At 63.2% G+C, this 23,887-nt stretch overlaps 1 protein-coding gene across 2 annotated transcripts; it reads right to left on the bottom strand.

Moving 5' to 3' along the window:
• Window positions 1-2,208: 2,208 nt before the first annotated feature.
• On the bottom strand, window positions 2,209-11,803 carry EXOC3L4 (exocyst complex component 3 like 4). 2 transcript variants are annotated; one of them, XM_088024432.1, is made up of 12 exons: window positions 11,383-11,803; window positions 11,332-11,334; window positions 10,238-10,895; window positions 9,344-9,455; window positions 8,950-9,072; window positions 8,506-8,606; window positions 8,187-8,267; window positions 6,184-6,298; window positions 5,506-5,625; window positions 5,261-5,413; window positions 4,501-4,622; window positions 2,209-3,312 (listed from the first exon to the last, which is right to left on the bottom strand). In XM_088024432.1, exons 1-12 carry the CDS (start codon window positions 11,801-11,803, stop codon window positions 3,120-3,122), a joined length of 2,202 nt encoding a protein of 733 aa, XP_087880558.1. In that variant the 3' UTR covers window positions 2,209-3,119. The 2 variants fall into 2 exon arrangements, with proteins under 2 accessions (XP_087880558.1, XP_087880557.1); XM_088024431.1 differs by lacking the exon at window positions 11,332-11,334.
• Between the last annotated feature and the right edge of the window lie 12,084 nt (window positions 11,804-23,887).

The raw sequence follows: 23,887 nt of genomic DNA on the forward strand, positions 1-23,887 counted from the left end.
GAAGGACTGGCAGGCTGTGGTACCCATCGTGTCCTTGGACCTGAGCCCTCCGCCCTGGGCAGTCTGCCCCTCTGCACTTTCTCACTGCCCTCCCCAGGCTGGGCTGGGGTCCCAAAGACTGCTCAGAGGGGGCCTTGTTGGTCCCACAGGCTTGGGGCCAGAGACCAGAAGCAACCTCCGATCCATGAAGGAGCCCCAGGAAGTGTGGCACTGAAGGAAGCCAAGCTGAGCTGGAGAGAAAAGAGCAGGGAGCTATGCTGGAGAAAGAGTGGCCAGGCAGAGACGAGACCAGGGATCAGCTGGTAGGGCCCAGGACCCAAGTTCTGGGGGCAAATAGGATGTCTTGCTCCAGAATGCAGGGGAACGCAGACACTGGGCACGGCCCCTCCATCCCCAGGCACCGCAGGAACACACATGCACACGGGTTTCCTTATCAGCCAGACAACCTGGCCCACAAGTCCGGAAGCTGCCCTCTGAGCGCCGGCCCCTCCCCCACGCTTGGCCTGGACAACAGGATGGCCAAGGAAATACGCTAGACCCTCGGCAAGGCCTCCTAGGACCTGGGCAGGGAGAACGGGAGGGTCTCGGGCAGAATGGTCAATGGCCAGACACTGGCTCCCTCGGTCTGGTCCTTCTTTGGGCCCCAGCCTTCCTGACTCCACCCTCATAGGAGCTGCTATCCAGCTTCCTGCTCATCCCAACTTAATCTAGGGAAGCCAGCCACAGTGTCCAGACACTGCTGGGCTCACAGGAACACACACGAGGCACACATACCCGCCTGGGCATGCAGGTTCCAGCCAGGAAAACCTGACTTCCTGTCTCCAGGCCCAGACACGCTCAGGAAGATGGCCCGGGTCTCAGCCTGAACCCTTTCCACTGAGGCAGGAAGCTCCTGTCAGAGAGCAGCTCCTCAGCTTCGGCGCCTCTTCCCAGCCTCCTCCCGGGCACCTGCCCCACTCAGCAACCCCACAGACCTCAGGCTTCACTACCCCTCAGAGCACCCCCACTCCTGCCCCAGACCCGCTTAGCTTCTGTTTGCAGACTGTGGTCTGGCCGGGCCGCAGGCACACGGGGTGACAGGAGGGCCAGGGTTCTGGCTTTCAGGCTGGCTTATACTTCAGCCTCCCCAGCCTGGGGGGCACAGACAGCACCCCCATTTCATGGCTAGAGAAAACAGAGGCACAGGGAAGTAAAGGAATTTGCCTGCTGTCTCATGGCTGGGACTGAACCCCTCCCCGCCTCTGCAACCTGTCTTGGAAACCCAGCCCCAGGACCCTCAGCCTCCAGCCAAGGGGCTCAGGCAGGGCCAGGCCTGGTGGGGTCAGGGTCAGGGCCAGGGGCTGCAAGAGGAGGCTTCCACGAGGGGACTGGGGCTCCAACATGGGGTACGGGCTCCCTCGGGAGAACCTGAACAGGATCTGATCCAGCCCTCCTACGGCCCACCCCACCCAGGCGGTGCCCCTCCAACACCTCCCTTTCCCCCTGGTCTCAGGCTACCTGTGCTGGGGCCTGGTGTGCAGCAACCTCCACCCTCGGTGGGCCTCAGTTTCCCCACAGCGGAAAGACAGGACGACTGCTTGTCATCAGCCGAAACAGCCCCCCCCGCCCCCGCCCCGTCCTGGAGCTTGCGAACTGAGCCGCAGCCTCTCCTCATCCTCATTCCTGCCCCACCCACCTCACCCCACCCCACCGGGTTCCCTGCTTAGGGAGGTCTGGACACCCCCTCAGCCTCCTGCCTGCCCCACCCCTGACCCCCAGCCCCCGTGTATTCATGGAGGGGGCTGCCCCTGGTACCTGCTTCTACTCCCTTCAGGACCCCGACGACACTCAGATCTGGCTGTGTTCTCCAGCCTTGGCATAGGGGCTGTGGGAGACCTGCCCGGGCACTGCCCCTCGCTGTCCGTGGTGTGGGGAGGTGGGCCCGGGGGAGGCAGGAGAGTCCTATCCCCCACCTGCCTGGGCCTGCAGTCTGTTAGAACCCTTGCCCTGTGCTCAGGAGACTCAACAGCATTGGGTTCGTAGAACCTTGGCCCACCTGCAGTCACTTGCCTCCCACCACTGCCGTGGTCAAGGTCAGGCTCAGAGAGCCGGTGATCTGCTGCAGAAGGGCGGTGGGAAGGCACCCGGGGCTGCCCGGCTCAGTGTCCCCCCCACCCCCCCACCCCTGCCATCTCAGCGCTCAGTCTCCCCGGCAAGCTGGAGGCTGCTCATGCAAATGAGTTTCCTTGTAGCCCTGCCAGGAGGCTGGAGTCAAATTCCAGTGCCAGCCTTCTGGGAGAGAAGGGGGGGTGGGGGGGGGAACAGGTGCACACTGGGGCAATCTCCTCGCAGCCCCGCCTGCAGAGCTGAGACCAGGAGGATCAGCACCCTCCACACATACTCCTTGGGTGACACTTGCCCTGCTGGGAAGTCCCTCTTACATCTAACCCAAATACTTCAAGCTGCAGAATATGCCTTGGCCTTTTCTCGTCTCCGAGGAGCCCAGGCCTGTTTAGAACAGGACAGAACAGCTCCCACCCCTGCTGGGTGAGGTTCACTTGGCACATGAGGCCAGTGGACCCAGGATCCCAGGGTTAAAGACTGTTTAATCTGCACAGCCATAGGCACAGGCTTTCCCAGCTCTGTACCTGCCTCAGTCTCCCCATTTGTACAATGGGCAGGAAAGGTCCATCAACCAAATGGAGTCATCACAGAACTTTCCATCCCGACCCCTTACAACGTGGGGACCCACACTTTCTGCTCCTGGCCAACTCGGCCCCACCCCCTCTTTAGGGAGGCACATTTTAATTCACCTTTATTTTAAAAATAAATACTCTGGTCTTCACATTCAGACTGGGGGTGGTGCTAGACAGTTAGGCGGGGAGGCCTTCCCTGGTGGGCTGTACTGAAGGGAACCTCTGCCACCCCAAACACTCCCACACACATGCCTGAAATGCCTCTCTTCCTGCCGTGCCTTCTGGTAAGCGGCCACGCATGGCTGAGAATGAGGGTTCCTTATGATGGGCTTCAAGGTTGGGAGTGGGGCTGAGCGTGCCTCCCTGGGCTCCAAGCTTGGTTCTTAGACCCTCTAGCTGATGCAGCCCCCCACCTGAGCCCGCCCCCTCTCAGACCCAGGAGCATTAGATGCAGGTGATCAGCAGGTCCATGGAGGTAGGCACCTCGATCTCTTCGAAGAGCACGTGGCCCCCAGCAGCCGCGGGGCCGCCCGCCTTGGCCGCAGACCTCAGCAGGTACTGGGCATGCTGCAGGAGGCGCTGGTTCCGCCGGTGGCCCAGTCTGCGCAGAGCCAGAATGGCCAGCACGTGGTCCCGCCTGCAAAGACACGCCCCGATCACTGTAGGCCCAACATCTCCAGTGGCAGTCCCAGCCTTGAGTGAGGGGAACCCCTGGGCTCAAGTACAGGGCACCCGGCATCCCTGGGGCCTGGACCGAGAAAGGCCAAGAATGACCAAGGCCGGGGTCAGGGGAGCGGGCAGTGCCCCTGGACAGGGTGGCTGGGGCTCCAAGGGTGTGGAGCTGGGTGGGGGGGGGGGGGCATGCCCATCAGGGAAAACAGTCCAAGCTGGGCTTCAAGAAACAGTGGAGGAGTGAGCAAGGGGGTGATGTGGCTTCAAGGAGAGTGGGTCCAGGCCAGGAGGTGTCCCGGGCCTCTTCCTGGGAGCCCCGCGCAGGGAGCCACACGGACACGCAGCAAGGAGGGAGGCACAGCGGGGACCCTGGCCCAGCAGCATACGGACGGAGTCCCTCCTCCTGCCCTCCGGGGGGGCAGAGCCCGCCGAGTGTAGGGGAACTCCAGGGACCAGGGGGGGAACCCCTGAGCTGTGAGGGGTAGTCATTTCCAGCCAAAGGCAGAGACAGTCCTGGCTGGGGAAAAGGGCCTTGCCCAGGGCTCTCTGTGGCCTCCCCATCCTGGAATCTCCAAGGCTATGGAAAGATTCGGGCTGGAATTTCCACGGGATCGATGACTCACCAGTCCCCCCAACACACTCCCGGGGGTCAAAGCCTCCTTCCTCCTGGCCGGTGTCAGGAGTTGGGCTCCCAATAGGGCTTTCTCGCAGAGAGGGCTGCCCCTCCCCTCCAGATGCGCGGATGCGGGTACTTGTCTCCACGCCTGATGACCAGGAAGGGGCCCCGACCCCGACCCCCCCCCCAGGCTCTAGGGCCCTCCCCGCCCCACAGCACTGAAGGAGAATGGCCAAGAATAGCTTCTGAAGGAGGGGCAGCCCCCGCTCCTCCGCCCCACCCCCACCCGGCCTGAAGGTCAGGGGCCGCGGTCCCCGGGCCTCCACACACATGCGCACAGTAGCCCGCTTGGGGGGGCCACCCCGCCTGCACCGTGGCTCCCCTCCCCACTGGAACAAGCTGTGCCTCCCTGCGGTTCCTCACCTGCCCACCTAGAACCACAGGGACCCTCTGGAGGCTCCCTGCCTGCCCCCCTGCCCCCGGGCCTGGCAGCGCTCTGTCCTCGGAGCCCAGTGAGGGAGCAGGTGGGTAACAAACCTGATGTCAGGGTAGCTCCCGATGAGTGTCTCCAGGTGCCTCCGGATGTCATCTTTGTAAGTCTCACCCAGGATGTCAGCCACACACGGGATAGCCTGGTCCAGCCACGTGGCCTCAGAGCCCTGTGGAGACACGGAGACAGTGCCGGACCGGCCACCTCCCCGGGGAGCCTCCTTGCCGTCCATGCCCGCAACCCCGCCACTAGGGCACAGCAAGCCCGCCCCCTGCAGCCACCACCGCGTCCCCACTGTGACTGGGGACTCGGGCCTGGTGCTGTGGACTCAGCCACAGAGCAATATTCGGCTTCCCTTCCCACGATACAGTGCAGAGATGTCTTCCCGTCTCTGCTCAGATGGGTAAACTTAGGCCCCGGCCCGGAAGTACTGCCCGGAATCCTAGAGCCTGTGGGGGACCAACAGCCCAGATAAGGGGTGTGTGTGTATGAAGTGCCTCAGCTGCAAGGGCTGGGTCAGGGGTGCTGGAAAAGCCTCCCACAGGCCCCGCCCCTTCCCTACTCACCCCACCAACTGTATGCAAATATAAGGAGATGACCTCCCCCTGGCCCCGCCCCAGCCATACCAGAACTCCCAATCCCTCTCCTGGTTGATGGAGAGTGGGGAGAGCCACTTCTGCCAAAGCCCACCCCGCGGGGGCTCTTGCAGAGGCCCCTAAAATGGGAACAGGGGGTGCCAGTGGAGGGTCCACAGGCCAGAGGCCCTAGAGGAGGCAAGCACTTGGGGCCGTCAGCTGATGCTCCTACCAAGCCCTGGAAGGTGTCGCCAATGGCCTGGGCGTCGAGGCCCATCTTCTGGGAGCCAGTCATGCGCTCCTCACCCCGGAACCGTTCACGCGGCCTCAGCACCTGGGCCAGGTACTCACGGACCACGTACCGGTGCACCTCCTGCAGAGTCTCCTGGGCGGGCCAGGGTGCAGGGTCAGGGTCAGTCAGAGCTAACAGCCCCAGCCCAGGGCGCGTCCCCTCCAGAGCCCTTGCCCTTGAGATACCTGTGCCCGCAGTGGGGCCACGTGCTCCAAATGGCGGGCAAAGGCCACCACCTTGTCCATGATCGGCTGCAGCACGTCCTGTGTCAGCCAGGCCTTGGTGCACAGGACCCTGAAAAGCGGCTGGGAGCAGAGGGGGACACGAGTCTTCCAACCATATCCTCCCCCTCCCCAGACCCGCCCCTCAGAGCCCCCGCTCCTCAGAGCCCAGTGCCTGGCTCCTCATGGGGCGTTTCGGGCCAAGGGAGAAACTGTCCCCGGGAAGAAACTCTGGAGGGGCTATCTGACTCCCTTCTAAAGTCACCCTGATAACATTTCCTCTCTCGGCCACGAAAGTCACAAGGCCTTTGGCAGGAATGCCTCCTCCAGGCCCTGAGCTCCAACGGACAGGGTTTGAGTTTGAGCCTCTGGGCAGGCCTTGCTGAGGGGAACCTGGGGAGGCCTTGAGGGGCTGGGTGAGGGGTCTGGCTCCTTGAACCCACCTTCTCCGAGAGGCGGAGACTGAAGTAAGTAGGTGTCTCCTGACCTCGCTGCTCAGCTCAGGTCCCTTGCCCACCCCACAATGTACCACCCCTGAAGCTGCCCCAGGGGTACGTGAATGCTGTGAACTGACCCCCCCAGGCTCCAGGGCACAGGGCGCACCTGCTGGGTGTGGAAAGTGGGGAGGGAAGTCCCACTCACTTGCACATCACACTGCAGGCCCCGGAGCAGCCGCTTCTGGAAGGTACAGGTGGCAGCCACTAGAGGTTTCTCCAGCTCTTCAAAGGTTCCTGGGAACCTGGCCAGAAGATGGGTCCTGGGGAGGGGCCAGGACAGGGGAGGGAGTGGGCAAGGAGGAGCAGGCTGTGGAACGAGTTCTGGCATACAGCCATGGAGGCTAGATGCCACACCAACTCCATTCACTTAGACTAGAATGTGAAGGGCAGCGCCTAGGGCTGCACGGGGTAGTAACCCTGAAGGCAAAATGATCCCTCTAAGGCACTGAGTCCCCATGCAACCCTCGGGAGCAGGTGCTCCGATCTCCATTTCACAGATGACAAAAGGAGGCACAGAAGAGGGAAGTGACTTATCTTGGGGCACACTGCGAGCAGGTGGCAGAGCTGAGATGGGAGCCCAGCCAGGGTGGCTCAAGGTCCATGCCCACAACTGCTGGTGCACCCACAATGTGGGGGACACTGAAGCTGGTCCTGGTGTTGAAGGCACAGAAGGGGGGCCGCTGCCACCAGCAGAAAGGGGGACCTCTGCCTTCCGGGGGGAACTTAGCTGCCACCCCCAGGGAGTGTCAGGGAGGGCTTCCCAGAGACAGGTGAGAAGCCATCACTAAAGCCCCAGGAGCTGATCACAGAGGGTAGGTCCGTAGGGGGCGGTGGTGGCCCCACGGCACAGCAGAACTCCCCTGTGGCAGCTCTGGACCAAACTTCTGTCCATCTCGGTGATGAGACAGTGCAGCCTGGCCATGACTGGCACAGAGGCCCTCCTTTGAGCCCCATAACTGCCTCCCTGAACGTGACAATGTCCCCATTTCACTTTTGAGGAAACTGAGGACCAGGCTATGCCCAGTCGCCAAACAGGGACACAAAAAGGCAGGCTAAAGTTGCATCAGGGGCTGGGCCAGAGGTTGCCTACCAAGGGGCAGAGAATGCTTCCTGGGGCTGAACGGACCGGACCAGCCTGGCTCAGATTAGGGATGAGAGAGTGTTAGACGAGCGGTCCTCATCATGGTCATGCTTTGGATTCAGACAAGCCTGGTTTAAGTCCCAGGTCCAGCACATACAGGATGGCGCACGATGGCGGGCAAGTGGCATTTCCTTTCTGAGCCTCCACTTTCCCATCCGTGCACTCCCCGGGGACAGCGCACATGGGATGAAATGCATCAGGCGGGTAAACACTGGCACAGTGCCCAGCACATCACAAGTGCTCACGAAAAGTGAACACGAGATGATCCCTCTAAGGCACTGAGTCCCCATGCAGCCCTCGGGAGCAGGTGCTCCGATCTCCATTTCACAAATGACAAAAGGAGCCACAGAAGAGGGAAGTGACTTATCTTGGGGCACACAGCAAGCAGGTGGCAGGGCTGACATGGGAGCCCAGCCGGGGTGGCTCAAAGTCCACGCCCACAGCTGCTGGTGCGTCCACATGTGGGGAACACTGAAGCTGGTCTTGGTGTTGAAAGCATAGAAGGGGGGCCGCTGCTGCCAGCAGAAAGGGGGGCTCTGCCTTTGGGGCCGAGGGACCCAGGTGCCACCCCTAGGGTAGAGGGGAGGGGGCACGGAGGGTCAGGGAGGGCTTCCGGGAGAAGGGAGTGTCCCTGAAAAGGAAGATGGCTAACTTGGATGAAGGGAGGAAAGAAAGGAGCCCAAGGTGGCAGGGGACACACTGGGCAGGTAACGGGCATGACTGGGGTGGCTGGAACTTAGCCTCGGCTCAGCGTTGAAACTCCCTGCATCCTTTCCAGGGCCTCAGCTCTGCAGGGCGGAGGGAGGACCTTACAGCGGGGGCGGGAGCGGAGAGGGGGAGCCATCCATGGAGGCCTTCTGGGAAGTTCCCCAGCGCAGCCGCCCGGCGCCAGATTCTTCTCCCGTGCGCCGGCCGCCGGGAGCTTACTATACCCCACTTCCCGAGCTCGCGCGCCCCCTGCTGGCTGTTCCGGGCACCTCCCCTGCGGAGGAGCAGGAGAGACCCACCTGAGCTCCTCGCAGGCGTTGATATTGGCGCCCAGATGAGGCTCGTTCACTGCCTTCGACTCTAGAAAAGCCTTTTCAAACCTGGGGGTAAAGTATGCAGAGGCCTTAGGGACCCTTACTGAAGGTGCTATGACCCAGGGTCCGCCCTCCCCTCAGGTCCCCACCCAGACCCCCGGCCTTATAAGGAGGCCCCTTCCTCTCCCCTGTCCGGGGATCTCAGACTCCGAGCAAACGGGTTGGGCCCTCCCCCATGGACGACAGCCCTCCATACCCTGGCCACTCCACCCACCCCATCCTGGGGGGGAGGATGTGCCCGCACCTGGGCAAGAAGAGGCTGAGCGCCCGCGTGCAGATGCACAGGGTGGTGGCCTCCAGTTCCGCAGAGATGGCACCGGCCGCCTTCACGTGCTCTGCCACGAGCTGCAAGAGATGCCACCCGCTGAACCCACATCAGAGCCCAGATCCCGATGCCCCCTGTCTCCAGCCCACTCTGCTCTGTCTCCCCATCTCGGCTACAGCTTCCAGAAGCTCCTCCTGACTCCCCACATCCACCGGCCACTGGCTAAGCTGGGCACTATGCCCCGGGGCTCCCAAGCTGGCAGGAGACCCAGGGTCCCTGATTCCGCCCCAGGTGGGTCCTCAGGCTCTCGGCTAATGGGGAAGGGAGTTCGGGACTGGATTGTATAGTTCTGGGTGTCCTCACCTCAAGGGGGACCAAACACCACCAGAGGCCCAAATATACATCCCTCCCCCTGAGGCTCACCATGTGGACATCAATGGACAGCGGCGTGTGGTAGAGGCCCTGTAGCACATCGGGGGCCTCAGCGTCTGCCCAACGGCTCTGTTCTAGCTGCAGGATGCTATCGAAGCAGCTCGTGATCTTGGTCTGTGAGAGGTGGGGAGAGGGGCACAGTGAGACCCTCTCAAGAAGGAGGTCCCAGTTCCCCTACCTCCAGCACTCTGTCGTGTGCCCTTGGAGAAAAGGACCAACCTGCCAGGGCGTAGGCCCATGCCAAAGGCCACAGGGTGAAAAGTGGCTCTGGCCTGAGCCAGGGCCACAGACCCAGGGTGATTCTGGGCGCCACACCTCCCCACAGTGAGGTAGCCACATTCAACCTGGATCATGCCCCTCAGGCCTGGCCCGGCCCCGGCCTCACCTCTAGGAAGCTGGTGTAGTCACTCTGCAGGCGGGCCCACAAGGCAGGTGCCAGGAGTGGGGGTAGTGGCTCTGTGGACAGAGTCAGGTCCGGGGCACCCAGGAAGTCAGGACTGGAAGGCAGGGGAGGGGCTGAGGGCCTAGTGGCTGTCCCAGTTTCCCCCTGGCCAAAGCCTGACACCGTCACCAAGCACCACACAGCTCAGGGATCTGCCACTCTCCAGCCCACTCCAGGGAGGTCCAGAGAGTGATGGGCACCTGCCTGAGGCCACACAGCCGATTAATGAACCCAGGAGTGTTTAGTCACCCTCTTCCCACCTGCTTTCTGGCCTTCAGAGCCGAGGAGTGCTCAGCAGCAAAGGTAATCCACCCCATCACACCGTGCACAGCGGGGGGTGGGAGCTGATAACAGGCTGGGCCCTGTACCTAGGTGCCCATCCAAAGGGAAGAGTGGCAGTGAGATCCAACCCATGCCCAGCATCTGTGATCCGCAGCTGTGTCCTGCCTGGAGAGCTGCCCTTTTGTAAATGCACACACGCGCCCTGTGGACTAGCATGGGCGCTCTACCTGGACTCCCTTCAGATGCTTTCCTGCTTTCAGGAACAGGTGCATGGGTGGCCCCTTAAGAAAATCCTGATGGGAGAGTACCATGGCCCAGAGCAGGAAGAAAAGAATGTCGAAGTCCCAGGGATCTCGGTCGGACGCCCAACCACCAGCCTCCCCCAGGGAGGAAAGAGAGAAGAAAAGTGCCCCATGCTCCTCGGGACGGGGGGGGGGGGGGGTCGGGGGGCGGGAGGGGGCTCCCAAAGGTCTCCGGGCGGGCAGTGCCAGGTGGGCAATGCCAGCCCCTCCGCCCCCCCCCCGCCCCCCCGCGGCGCTCTGGCTGGGGCCTCACCTGCCATAGACATTGGCCGCCCAGTCCAACAGGACATAGAGCTGCTCGCAGCCCCGGGCGTCCTGTGCGAGCTCCTGCAGGCGCTGGGCCACCGCGCCGTGGAAGGCGCGCAGGTAAGCCTCCCACGCCGGGAGGCCGGCGGCCGAGTAAGCCGGCTGCACCTCCTGCCGCACCTTGTGCAGGTCGCTGCGAACCAAGCCGCCGAGCTCGGCCAGAAGCTGGGCCAGGCCCGATGCGCCCTCCGCCTCGGCTGCCCCCCGAGCCTCCCCGGCGCCCGCCTGCTGCACGCGCTCCTGCGCGCTGCGCCTCACCGCGTCCTCCCAGTGCTGGCGCCAGCGGCGCGGGGTGAGCAGGAAGTCGCCGTCGGCCGGGGGCACCGGGTGGGCCGCCTCCTCCGCGCGCACCACGCGGGCCAGGTCGCCCAGCGCCGCCGCGTCCACGCCGTCCGGGCCCAGCGTCTCGCGCACGATGGCGCCGATCTCAGCCGCCAGCCCGTCGTAGTGCAGGCACACGTCCATGGCGCGCCGCGCGAAGCCGGTGGGGTCCTCCTCGAAGGTGTGCGAGGCCTTCTCGGCCACGAGCCGCACCTCCAGCTGCCGCAGCTGTTCGAAGGCCCGCAGCAGCTGCCGCTCGGTGATGAGATCGGCCACAGATTTGCCTTTTGCAAGGACAGGCGAGGAAAGCGGCAGTGAGCGGTGCGGCCTCAGCACCTTTGGTGTGTCCCGCCCTGGCCCTCCCCATGCGCACATGGCTGCCAGGCGCCCTCTGGGACCCTGGGACCCGAGAGGGCCAGGGCCTTGGTCCAGCCCTCTGGTTTGGCCAGGAGCCAGGCTCTGGAAGGCTGTGGAGAGGTGAGGGTTCTGGGGTCGTGCAGGTCTGGGTTCAAATCCCATCTCTCCGCTTCCTGGCTGTGGGACTTGAGGCAAGTCACTTAACCTCTCTTGAGTCTCACTTGGCTCACTCCCAGCTCTCTGAGCCGCGTAGTGGATGCTCCCCTGGGAGTGCTGGGAGAATGTAAAATGCAATCGTGCAGGGCAGTGTTTGGGGGAGCTGGGGAAGACAGCCTGTCAGGAAGCCTGGGCCCTGCTGCTCACCCTCTGGCCTCAGTTTCCCTGCATGCTCAGTACTGTTTGTGAAGCTCTCACCTGCCTCAGGTTCCAGTTCCTCAGGCCCCACCCCAGCGGAGGACTGCCGGCGGCCACCATCCATGACCCTAGAGGGCACCTCTGGGCCATGGGTCACCCCTGGCACAGCAGTGGCCTGGGGCTGGCGGGCAGGGGAGCCATTATCCTGGGCACGCCGTAAGGACCGGAACAGGAAGCGGGAGCTGCGCTGGAACAGGCCCAGGTCCTCCTCGAGGGCCTGGCCTGAGGCCCGCTGGCTTGTCCGGGAGAAAGCCCACCGCAGGGTGCCCAGGCCGGGCCGAGTGTCCTCACGGTGGGTGCTGGGCGTGCCTTCACTGCTTGTCCGCCAAGTACCCCGCACTGGTGGGGTCTGCAGCTTCTTCGCAGCCCCCTCAGGGCTGTGCAGCTCCGGCCCGGAGGTCACTGTCCGTGGCAATGACATCTTGGTAGCAGGAAAGCTGGAGATGAAAAGGAGGCACAGGAGGCCTGGAGTGAGGGAGGGGGGTGGCACCCAGCCCTGGGGAATGGGCCCAGAAACCCCGTGAGAACCCTGTGAGACCTGACGGAGCTCAGTGGCTGGGCTTGGTCAGGGAAGCTTCTCCCAGGAGATGACCCCAGGCCGGCACCAGGCAGCTCTCGAGGCCAGAGCTGTCTTCATGCCAGGCTGCAGCTGGCACTGAGATGCAGACAGCTACCTCCTTCTGGAAAACTTCCGTGACACCACCTTCCCCAGGGTACCCCCAGGTGCCCAGCCTCCCTGGCTCTGCCAGGCCAGACCCTCCCGTCAGAGCTGGAGAGAAGAGTTGAACTTGCGGGTCCCAGGGCACAGCCCAAGCCACAGCGCACAGCCCCCGGGGCTGGGCCCAGCAACCACATCCAGGATTTCCTGGATGTTAGGTCCTGAGGCCTAAAATGCCCACTCTCCCCACCCCCTAGCCTTCACTGCCCTCCCCGCTCACCAAAGCCCTCAGCTCACCCCCATTCAGCCCATCGGACCTAACTGCTTCTGCTGAAAGGGGAGCTCAGGGACCCCTGTAAGAGACTACCTCCTCTGGGTAGCTCAGAACTGGAGGGAGGCGGGGTCAGGCCTGAGGTCTATGGCCACCCCTAGCTGCCCCTAAGGCTTATCTGCCTATGCGGCCTTGCAGCACTGTAGGGGGAGTGGTGGGAGGGGCCGCAGGTCTATATTTAACCCGGGGCTGGGGGTCCCCGGGGCGGTACTCATCCATTGCGTCTCCTCCCCACCCAGCCCTGGTGTGCTCTGCCCGCCCCCCCAGAGGGGATGCTGAGGGGGTCCCTAGGGCAGGAGGTGCAAAGCAGGGGCTGCCCCTGCCCACCCTGGGCCTCAGGCCTTCCGTAGGCTGCACCCACACTCCCTTCCCGCACAGCCTGGCCCGTGTTTGATTTTCTGGCTTTAGGTTAAGCTGAGTGGGACCTCCTCAGCCGGAGGGGACCTCCCACCCGCCCCTCTGTGAAGGTGTTATGGGTGGGGGGGCTGTCTTAGACCAGCAAGGTCTTACTTTAGCCTTGGAGAAGTTGGCCAAAAGGAGGGCTGGACTTATTGAAGTCACTGGCCAACCAGAGGCCAGAGCCCCCAGGCCATCCCCTGGCTCCCCCCACCCCCAGGACAAAGGTCAGGCTATCACCTGACGCTTGGGTGACATCGGGCAGGAACACCTCTCCCCAGGTCCCCATTTGCCTTGGGGGGGGGATGACACTGGGATGGGCAGGGCCCAGACCCTCACCCACCCCCAATGCCCTCCAGGGGTCAGACACGCAGGTGGTCAGCGGAGGCCTCCCTCCCTCTGCCCAGAGGCCACCTAACAGCTGGAGAGAGGCCCTGTTGAGGGAGAGGCAGGCCCAGGTGATTGATGGGTTCTTATCAGCCCTGCCCAGGCCACAGGTCATCGTCCTCTCCTGGGCACCGGGACTCGGAGACCCTGCCCTGATTCGACTGACCCACACATGCAGGGGACATTGTCCCAAAGCTCCCAAGAGCTTTCTGCCCTCCCCACCCCCAACTCCCCTCTCCCTGGGGCCCCTCAGTCACCGGCAGGGTCTGGGTGGCCTGTGCTCTGCCCAGATGTGCTTTGAGCGCCGTCACCAGGGGCATGTGGGCAAGGTCTTGGCTGGGGAGAGTTCACACTTAGTAAGCACCTACTGTGTGCCCAGCCCAAGGCCTGGCGCACATCAGATCCCCCTAACAACAAAGTTGTAGGGTGTCACTTTATCTCATAGGTGAGCAAACAGGCTCTGAAAAGAGGCAGGGTCTTGTCTCCAGCCACACAGCTCAGGGTCAGGGAGCCTCGGCCAACCCAGGCCCGTGCGGCCCCAGGAGCGGAGGCCGGGTTCCCCCGAGTCTCCCAGCCCCAGTGAGCCAGGGCTGCTGCCCAAGGAGCCCTTTCCCCTGGCCGCGGGGCCCACGGTGGGGGCAGCGTCCAGATGCCAGGAGTGGGGCCGAGAGGCAGGTTCTGGGGGGAGGAAGGGCGGCTGGCAGTTTGGGTCTTATGTGAAGCTACACAAGCACACGGGTCTCCCCAGCCTGCTCAACCACCCTCATCTGGAACTGGACCCGTCCCGAAGGCCCATCGAGGCCCCCGGCTGGTCTCTCTGCCCCCTCTGACCTTGCTCCCACAGTTTCCCAAGCCATTATTGACCTTCCCACAGCACGAGCCAACGAGGTCACTCCCTTGTTTTAAACCCTTCCATGGATCCCCAGAGCCTGGCACCCAAGGCCTTCCCAACCCCGAACTTCCTCCAACCTCACCTCTGGGCCTCCTTGACCTGCACCCATCCAGCCTCCCGGGCACCTCTCTGTCCCTCGAATGTCCAGCCTCCCAGCTTCCTCTCAGGCTGCTCCCTCTCCCGGCCTCCCCATCTTTGCTCTCTAAATCTGACCTGGATTTCAGGGCCCAGGGGTATGGGTGCCCCCACCTCCAAGGTGTCCTTGGGCTGCCCCACTGTCCCTGTGGCAATGGGGCCTTCCTTACCATCCCAGGAGCCTCTGTCCATCCACCCCCTCCCCATCGGCCCAGAGCCAGCCTGGAGGAGGAGTGGACCATCAGGGTCAGGGTCACCCCTCTCCCAGGTTGGCCTGGCCGGGCACCACACCGGTATCTGCTGGACTCAGTGCCCTGCTGACTCTGCCTTGGTCCCTGACCTGTACCTGCCTCCTCATACCTGTGAGGACTCCTTCTGGCTCTTTCTCTCTCTGGCCCTCTGGCCCCATTTCCCTGAACGTTCAGAGGCCCCGGTTGCCGTGCGGGGGGCTGGGGACTGGTGTATGCTCTTGCCATTCTATTCAACATTTGAAGGATTAGTTAAGGCAATAAGACAAGAAAATAAGTGAGGTTTCAATATCAAGAAGGACCTGGTAAATCTGTCATTATTTGTGGGCAACGATGATCATTTGCTTAGAAAAGAACTTTCCTATATATTAGCAAAGCCTGTAGAAAAGGGCGCTTGAAAGACTCCTCTTCTCAGAAGCGACAACAGAAAACCCTCCGGGACCCGCAGCGCCGGCAGGAGAAGCCGACCCCTCCATGGGTGGGCCCTGGAGGCCCTTCGTCATCCGCCCCTCCGCGCCCGCTCCCACCCACTCCCCCATCCTAACCTGCTCCCTTCCCTCCCACACCTCCACACAGGCTGTCCCAGCTCCCGCAAGCCTCAGCACCCGGCACCCAGCACCCAGCACCCGGCACCCAGCAGCCCTTCCCGCCCAGCGGCTCCCACTGCGGACATGGTCCCAGCCCTGGGCATAACTTCTCCCGTGACTGAGGGACGGCGGCATGGTCCGGGGCCTCTGCCACTTGGCCACGAGCCCCCCAGGGCAGGGAGTGGGCCTGACTCACCCCCCAGCCAGGCCCGGCCAGTACATGGCAGGGACCCAAGGAAAATAGATAAGCAACCTAATGTGAGGGTAAGCCTGGGGGCAGTGTTGCCACTTTTGTGCGGAGGGGCCTCGTGTGTTGACCTGAGTGTGTCTCCCTGTCCGTGTGCCCCAGAGGCCTGCGAGCGGCTTTGGCCGTGAGTCCGTGTGTGTCTGTCTGGGCCCGCATGCGTGTCTTTACGTCCGCACATCCGCGTTCCGCATGTCTGGGCCTGCACGCGGCGGTTTGAGCTGGCGCTCCGGCCTGGGCTCCGAGCCGAGGCCCTTGGCCCGGAAAGCCACTGGGCAGGCCGGCATCTGTCCTCAGTCCCTGAGTCCCTGCCCACTGCCCACAGCATCCCTGCAGCCCTCCTGCTCCACCTGCACCAAACATACCTGCCGGGTGAGGAGAGCCCGGGGCCCCAGGCAGGACAGGGCAGCCAGGAGAAGCCAGCTGAGCCAGTCCCCCGGAGCCGGGCCTCGGTGGCGAGACCACTGGAGCAGTCACTCACTCTCACAGCACTGTCGGAGAGTGAGTGACCAACAGCTGGGACTTCCCAGCCTGGTCTGCAACGCCCTGGGCCCACCGGCCCCACCCCCCGCCCCACCCTCCACCCCAGCCCCGTAGTTTCACTTTCAGAAGGGCTCCCACTCCCTTTCCATTCCAGACACTATCACTCCAACCTTTGATTCCTGGCCGTCCATGGCGCGGGCTTCAGGGAGCATGCGAGGGGAGGGGCGGGCCTTCGGCTCAAGGCAGTGGGCGAGGGACCCTGCAGGGAGCCCCTCCGGCAGGCACACTGGGGCCAGAGGCCAGAGGCGCCGGCCTGCCGGGGGGGGCGGGGTGTGGGAGGGGGGCACGAGCCCACAGCACCCCAGCCTGGAAGTGGGGCAGCTCAGGGAGGATGTCACAGTGACAGCAAAGGGAATGTCGTAAGTCACAGGCCATTCCAGAGGGCTTCAGGAGCTGGCGTGGAAGGGGGCGAAAGGGAGAGAAGGACTCCCCTCAAGGGTGAGGAGGGATGGCCTCTGGGCAGGGGTCAGCAAAGCTGTGAGCACAGGCCTCCTCCTCCACAGTGGATCAGGCTGGAGATGATTCGTGGAGAGGGTCACCGAGACTTCCCAGAAGAGGCAGGCCGCATGTCTTCACCGGGGGGGGGGATTCCGCTGCTAGCATCCTTGGAAAAAACTTAGGGAAAATCCAAGGAGGACTGATCCAGGCCTGTCCCAAGCAGGCTGGAGCCACCGGGGCAGGGGCCGGAGGAGGGCAGGTGGAGACAAGCTCGTGCGTTAGTGTCCGAGGGCTCTGCCAGAACACAGTACCACTGGCTGGGGGGCTTAAACAGCAGACGTTTATTTTTTCAAAGTTCTGGAGGCTGGAAATCCGAGATCCAGGTGTCAGCAGCGCAGGTCTCCCCTGAGGCCTCTCTCTGGGCGGGTAGACGCTACCCTCCCCCACATCCTCACACGGTCGTCCCTCTGTGCGTGTCTGTGTGTCTCCTGGTCTTAGAAGGACACCACTCATATAGGATTAGGACTCACCCTAAATGGCCTCATTTTAACTTAGTCACTTTCTTAAAGGCCTTATCTCCAGACATTAGTCACCTTCTGAGGTACTGTTGGGAGTTGGGACTTCAACGTAAGAATTTTTTGAGGACAAAATCCAGTCCATAATAGATTGGAAGGCACCTGAGATGCTGCAGCACCCCACTGCCATCTGCAGACAGGCCAGATTGGACCCAGAGATACCAGCACCTCCTCCAGGAAGCCCTCTGGCTTCCCACTTGAGTCATTAGCCCCCTGAGCCTTGGGTACCCCTCTGTGAAATAAGGTCACAAGAGTCCCACCTCAAGCCCTGTGGGCTGGAGGGGCCTTTCCCCCTAGCTCAGGCTGGTCTGCTCGCTGGCCTCCCCTGTCCCCCATGTCTCCAGCAGTCAGAAACCGAGAGACAGAGGGGACACCCCACGGTGCCTGCCCGGGACTCCTCAGTGGGAGTCCCAGGGCCTCTGTGGAGCAAACACCCTCCACCCTCATTGTACTGGAACACCGACTCCGAGAGGCGTAGGAACTGCTCACGGCCACGCAGCCGGTGAGACGCGGCCAGGATTCCAGCTCCGGGTTCTGCCTCTGAGGACTCGGTCTTTCCACAGGGCCGGCCCCTGGCAGACCCTGGGGGCTCTTCAGGCTGACCTTCCTGGTCTCCAGTTCACTGGGCACGTCAGGGTCACCTCGTCTCAAGAGATGGGGTCCCTGGAAAGCTGGTGGTGTCCAGGGCCTGGGGCGTTGCTCTGGGGCCTCTCCCCAACTCCCAGCCCCACCCCACGGCCATCCCAGCCTGTGCCCACTTTTCAGCATGAGACTCTGCAGGTTCTTTCATCCTGTCTCCACGCTGTGGTTCTCCAACCGTCTCAGTAAAAACCCTGCGGAAAAGTCCCAACCTTGTCTCGGAAGAGCCCTAGGCTATGGCGGGATGGCACAGGGTTGCTCTGGCCGGGCTCAGGAGAAGGCAGAGCAGAGGGGGCAGCTGGGAGGGGGAGGCGCAGCTGGGAGCCCCAACTAGAGGACAAGTCCAGCTGCCCTACGTGGGGCTGCACAACCTTGGGAGAGGCACCGGTGACTGAGCTTTAGGGTTCTCCTTCATAAAATGCAATTGTTGGCATCAAATGGGCCCACGGTAGCAGAGAACTTGGCTCCCAGGTGGGGAAGGGCAGCCCCGCCCGGGGTTCCTGGGAAGCCAAGCTGTCACACCCCGAATGCAGATGCAGGAGGGGGCAAATTTCACCCACACCGCGGCCAGGACCAAACAGACCAGTCGGAGAGCAGGAACGGGCTTTGGGTCGGGGCAGGGGACGGCGCCTCTCTCCCCGAGGCGGATATTGCAAAGTTGAGGTAGCCCATCTCCGACCTGCACTAGGCAGTGACCCCAACCAGCCGCAGGATGATTCCCAAGGCCCTTTCCCCAGGTCGGGCGCGCCTGCCTGCCTGCCTGCCGGGGGCGGGGCCTCAGGAAATTTGGGCGGGACTACAGGGTGGGCGGGCATCCACTTCAGGCACCGCCCCCTAACGGGCACAAGCCCTTGCGAGTGAAGGTGAGTCGGCTGGGGGCCCTGTCTTCAAGGGACTGGGTCCTGCAGGCTGGGGGCCCAAGCTCGGTGGGGCAAACAGATGCTCTGCTCTGCTCTGCCCTGCCCCCACTGGACTGCCTCGGTGGGTCGGACTCCCCCCACCCCTGGGCTCACTGAGCACCACAGGGTCTTGGGACCTCCAACTATGGGTCACCTCCACTCAAGGCCTGCCTGGTAGATGGTGGGCTCCAGGGTGGTATTGTGGGTACCACTCAGGCCTGGGGCTCAAGGGACCTGGATTCTGTCCCAGCTCAGCTACTTGTCAGCTGTGGGACCTCGGGAAAGTCCTATATAAATGGGTGTAACACTGTGCCCGGGAGGGCCCCGAAATCTCAGTAAATCTCAGGCCACACCCTGGCTGGCCCCCCTCACATTCCGCACCAGGAATATGGAAATCATCCCTGTTTGCTCAAGTGCCTTGCCCCATGTCCTGTGTGTCAGTCTGCAAGTCCTGGGGTGCTTCCTGTGAACTGTCTGCCCCCCGCCCATGTCCCTGTGGGACCACAGGAGGGCTGGCAAAGAGGGACAGGAAGGACTTGGAAGGGCAGTCCAACGCCTCTCCTAGAGACCTGGGGGGACTAGGGAGACATCTGGGACTATGACCGTGGCCCATGGGGCCACGGGGTTAAAATGAAAACAGGCTGCCGGGGCCAACTTCCGCACCTCCGCCTCCCACCTCTCCTGCGTTTGGGGGGTGGGTTATTTTTAGAAGGAAGGCGTGCTGGAGAAAGCGCCTTATTCATCCTTGAGGGCAGCAAGGCCTCCAGGAAAGAACAGAAGGGCCTATGTATCCTGCCTGCCCCCACGAGCTCACCAGGGCCCTGTCCCACCCGACCTGGGCCCGAGGACTTTGTTGAGCTAACATTTATGCAGGGCTGCCTCCTGCCAGGCCCTAAGCTTCCTCTGTCCTGGGTCAGGCTAGCCAAGGGCAGGGGACCAGAATGCGAGGATGGGAGGGGGGGCGGCCCACCTGGGCCCAGGCAGTGATCAGGTTTCTGCCCCCCATCCTAACCCCAACCAGCCAGGAGGGCTCCCCTGGTACAGAGGAGGGACAGAGCCAAGAGACAATGTCGCTGGACCCCATGGAGGGACAGGACCCTCACGTGGGCAGGAAGAGGGGCCTCCACACTCAGCCCCAGGGATCCCGTCATAGCCGGGGCCAGGACGAGCCTTGGGTGCCTCTTTCACACGTCAGTGTTGTTCATCTGCAAAGTGGGACTTTTGCAAGGATTTAATGAGATCCAGCCTGGTATAGGACACCCCATCCCATGGACCATTCCTGTGCCCCATGCACCCAGTGAGGAGGGGTGTGAGAGGAAGGAATCTTGCCCTCAGGGTCCAGCCAGAGCTGGAGGCCCCAAGGAGAGGTGGGAGGGCCACCCGGAGGAAGCTGGTCCTGCCTTGGGCGGTCCCAGCTGAGGCCGAGCAGAGCAGAAGCCTCTGGGCAGGGGAGCCCGAGGAGCAAACTCCACGGCCCCTGGACGGCCCCACCAGCCACCCCACCCCCAGTGTAGAACACCCGCGTGGTCCCTCACTTGGCACTCTGGCCTGGTCAGCGTGGGCTCCGAGTCACGGCCCTTGTCTGGAAGGCCATGGCAAAACCGAAACTGTCCCCAGCCCTTCGAGTCCCTAGCAAACATGCCCGCCAGCCACCAGGAAGGGCCTTTATTTCTGCTTCAAACCTCAGGACAAGGAGGGTGTGATCCAGACCTGGGCTGCGGATGGGAGAGGGCAGGCCTGCAGTCCTGGCCAGACCCCGTGAGGCCGAGGAGGTGGCTCCGCTCCCCCCGCTCCAAGCGTCAGCCCAGCCACCCCGGGGCTGAGGCCCTGTCAGCTGTCAGCGAGCAGGGGCAGGGTCTGCAGGGCCCCCCCTCCCAGCAGAATCCGGCCATGTCCCTGTCGCCTCACTAGGGGGCTTGGGGAGCCTGGTCCTTGCAGCTGGCCCGCTCACTGCTGGCGTCATCTGGAGCCTTCTCTGGTGCTTCCCTAGGTGAGGGGGCTGCAGAAACATAAAGGCCTCCGTGTTGGTGGGGCTGCATTTCTGATAGGCTTGCAAGGAGTTGGAGGGTCTGGGGGAGGGGGGGCGGGGTGCTTCAGCCAGGCAGGGCAGGCATGGCCCGGCAAGGCCTGGCTCTGGGAGCAGGAGCACTCCCTCCCCTGACACGTCTAACAGAGCAAGGAGGTGGCAGATTGAGGGGAAGTCCAGGGCCCACCTGGAGACCCTCCCCAGAGCCCAAGTTCCAGTGGGTACCCAAGGGGTGGTCCCTGGTGCCGCTCTGGGCCCTGGATGGAACCTGACAGAGGTTGAGGGGGCTTTGGGGAAAGGTGGGGGTTATGGCCCGGACAGGCCCCTTCTGGGCCCAAGCTGTTGGGGGGCCGACATCTGAGGAGGGGGAGAGGGCAGGAGGGTGCTAGGCGGCCCCAGCTGAGGCCAAATTCATTTCCTCTTCAAGAGACAGACTCCCCAGGGGACGAAACTTCCCAGGGCACAGCTCACCCCTCATGTGCCCTCCACAGAGGCCCCCATTGGCCAGCCTGCTGTCTCTCCCATGCCTCACACCTGGCCCCTGGAAGACCCCTCTCCTGCCCACACATCCTCCTCCTTCCAGAAGCTTCCTTGGCTCTGGCAGCCCCTTGGCCTTTGACCAGGCACCTATGGCCAGCAGGCGAGCCTGCTACCGGGCTGGCGCATCTCCCCACATCATGGGCACCTGGGTCAAGCCTGCTCAGCACCCATCCCCTCACCTTTGAACCACACTCGTCTCTAAGGCAATGAATCAGGAGGGAGAGAAGAGCCGGATCTCTGAGTGGGAGCATTTAGTCCCGGGTCCAGCAGACCTCTCATGGGCCAGGCCTGGGGCCACCACAGCCGACGGTGTCCCCGTGTGCAGGTGGGAGGGGACATTGGACGGCGAGGGGGTCAAGGCCAGGAGGCCCCCAGGCGCCCACGCGGAGGCTCGGAAGATGGGCACATGGGAGCAGTGGGGGGCCCTGCTCGCAGGAGCGGGCAGGAGGAGCCCCTGCTTCTGACATTTCTCTTGGCACCCCCACAGCCCCTCACTCACCAGCAGCAACCCGGCTCTTGGCGGACGCCCTCAGGGCACCCTCTGGGGGCCAACGCAGCTCCCCACTCTCCACAGAACCCACCTCGCTGGACTCCACCACAATTGAGGGCAGCCGCTGGCCCAGCCGAGGGCCCTTCTCCCGGGCACCTGCCGCAGTCTGCAGGGAGGGTGGGCAGCGGTCGGGGTGATGCCGAGCCCCGGGCTCCCTGCTCCCTCCCACACCTGTCCTGCACTCTGTTCACTGGGAGGATCAGGGGCCCTCTCTGCCCAAGCTTCACGTGTGTGTGTGTGTGTGTGTGTGTGTGTGTGTGTGTGTGTGTGTGGCGGGGGCGGGTGCAGGTGCCGGCCCCTCCCCCATCCCACCACTGGGGTTGGAGCACTCAGCACCTGGGGCACCAAAGGGCACCAAATGGGCTCAGCCCTTAGGCCCATTTCACAGACAGGAGCCTGAGGCCAGAGAGGCCAAGGCCACACTGTGGGTGAGTGAGCCCAGGGCTTCTGTGCATCCCCAGCTGCCTCCTGTATCCTGCACATCCCCTTCCTGGGGTCTTCCCTGCTGGGCCCTTGGTCTCCTCCCCAGCTCAGAGGAGCTGGGAAGCTGTTACCATGGCAACCGGAGGCTCTCTGGGCTTGCTCTAGGCTCATTGTTTGGTGCCCACAAGAGTGTGCGGGGGCTGCCTCCCCAAGCCCTCCTGGTGCCCTCAGCAGCTCCGCCTCCCATCCAAGGCCTTCCGAGGTAGGGGCCTGAGCTGCAAGTGACGCCACAGCAGCTGACGCCTGCACTGTCCCGCATCCCTCCGCCCCTCTGCCCCAGCAGGCCCCCCTTCCTGGAGCTCCCCACCCCACAACTCTCTGATGTAGACCTGCTTGGTGCCTGGCTCCCTCCCCCAATGGCGTGAGCGCCTTGAGGAAAAGCAAGCACACAGCTGCAGGGTTTTGCTAAATGGCTCGGAACCCCCACAGCAGGACCATCTGAACATGTGTTTAAATGCACATTCCTGGGCTCGAGCCCAGACTCTCCGGGTGGGGCCCAGGAATCGGCATTTCCGCCGGGTACCACAGGTGACCCCACGGGGCTGGGACATCTGTGGAATCAGAGGAACGGCAGTGCAGGGACCTGGCCACGCCCCAGCGACCGGGCCATCCCGGCTCCTCCTGCTAGCATTGCGGGTCCTCCTGGAATCCCTCCCCACCTGCCGTTCTTCTCCCTGTCCTCCTCTGCGAAGGCCCGCTGACCCCCAACCGGGGCGCTCCTCGGCCCAGAGTGTGCCACTGGGATGGGGGAGGTCCAGCCAGCGGTGCTTGGAGGTCTAAGGCTTGGCGTCCATCTGTCCTGCCAGGGAGGTTGGCCCCCGTGTGACTCTGGGCCAGCCCCCTTCTCTAGCCCCGCTGCCCGCCCGCAGTGCCAACACAATGACAGTGTCCCAACTCCAGAACGCAGAACATTAAGACTGCACCCCTCACGTAGGACTTCACTTTTTGGCTGCATTAACACAGCCCCCGAAAACTAGGGGACCAGGACAGGGGACTCTGGCATTGCCTCACCCAGCAGAGAGCAAACTGCTTTGGGGAGCAAACCCTAGAGTCCTCGAGGTCCAGGAGTGGTGCTGAGGAAGCCAGGGAGGCTCGGCCTTCAATTGCTTTATGCAGCAGACTTCTAGAGAGGAGCAACCGCCTCTCTCACACAGATGGGTAAACTGAGGCATGCCTCAAATCACGGGCCAGGGCTTGAGGCTGGCTTTCTCCTGTCCCCCATGGCTGGCACACCCCAGGGCCCCAACTGCATACCTTTCCTGCTGGCCCTCCAGTCTCCTCCGCTGGACTTAGCTCTGGCATGGCAGGCTGGGGGGCAGTCATGCTGTTGCCACCGCTGGGGTGCACGAAGACAAGGGGAGAAACGAGGTGTCTGCTGTGGGACAGATACTGGAGTCCACTCTCCTCCTGGAAGCTTCCGACTGCTCCAGCCTACACCCAGCCCACCCTGGGCCCACAGCCCCCTGCTTCAGTTGGACCTCTTGCACCCCTGCTCCCCGCCCAAACCCACCATTGGAGGGGGCCCTGGACAGGCACCACCCACCGTGCCCAGGGTTGCAGAAGGGCAGGGGCAGAGCAGGAGAAGCTGACTCAGCCTTGAGACCCACGAAGGCTTCCTTGAAGACGGTCAGCTGATGTGAGGCCTGGGGGCTGAGCAGGAGGCAGCCAGGCCAGTGGGGAGGAGAGATGTCTGCGACAGGGAACAGCTAGGGGAGGGCAAGACATCTGGGGACCCAAACGGGTTTCTGAGCCAGGAGGCTGGGAGCAGCGGGGGTCAGGTTCAAGTCAGCCAGAGGCAAAGGTGGCCACGTCCTCTCTGAGAGCGGACACCCCACACCCGCTCTGGGCCAGGCCCTTGACACCCACAGCCAAAGGGAAACCGGCATCCTGCCTGCACTTGGCCATGCCCACTTGGGCCAGCACAAGGGCAAAGG

Source organism: Eumetopias jubatus, unplaced genomic scaffold, assembly GCF_037043125.1.
Source record: "Eumetopias jubatus isolate StellerSeaLion01/CBP00866 unplaced genomic scaffold, mEumJub1_p1.0 scaffold_7, whole genome shotgun sequence".
Classification (NCBI taxonomy): Eukaryota; Metazoa; Chordata; class Mammalia; order Carnivora; family Otariidae; genus Eumetopias; species Eumetopias jubatus.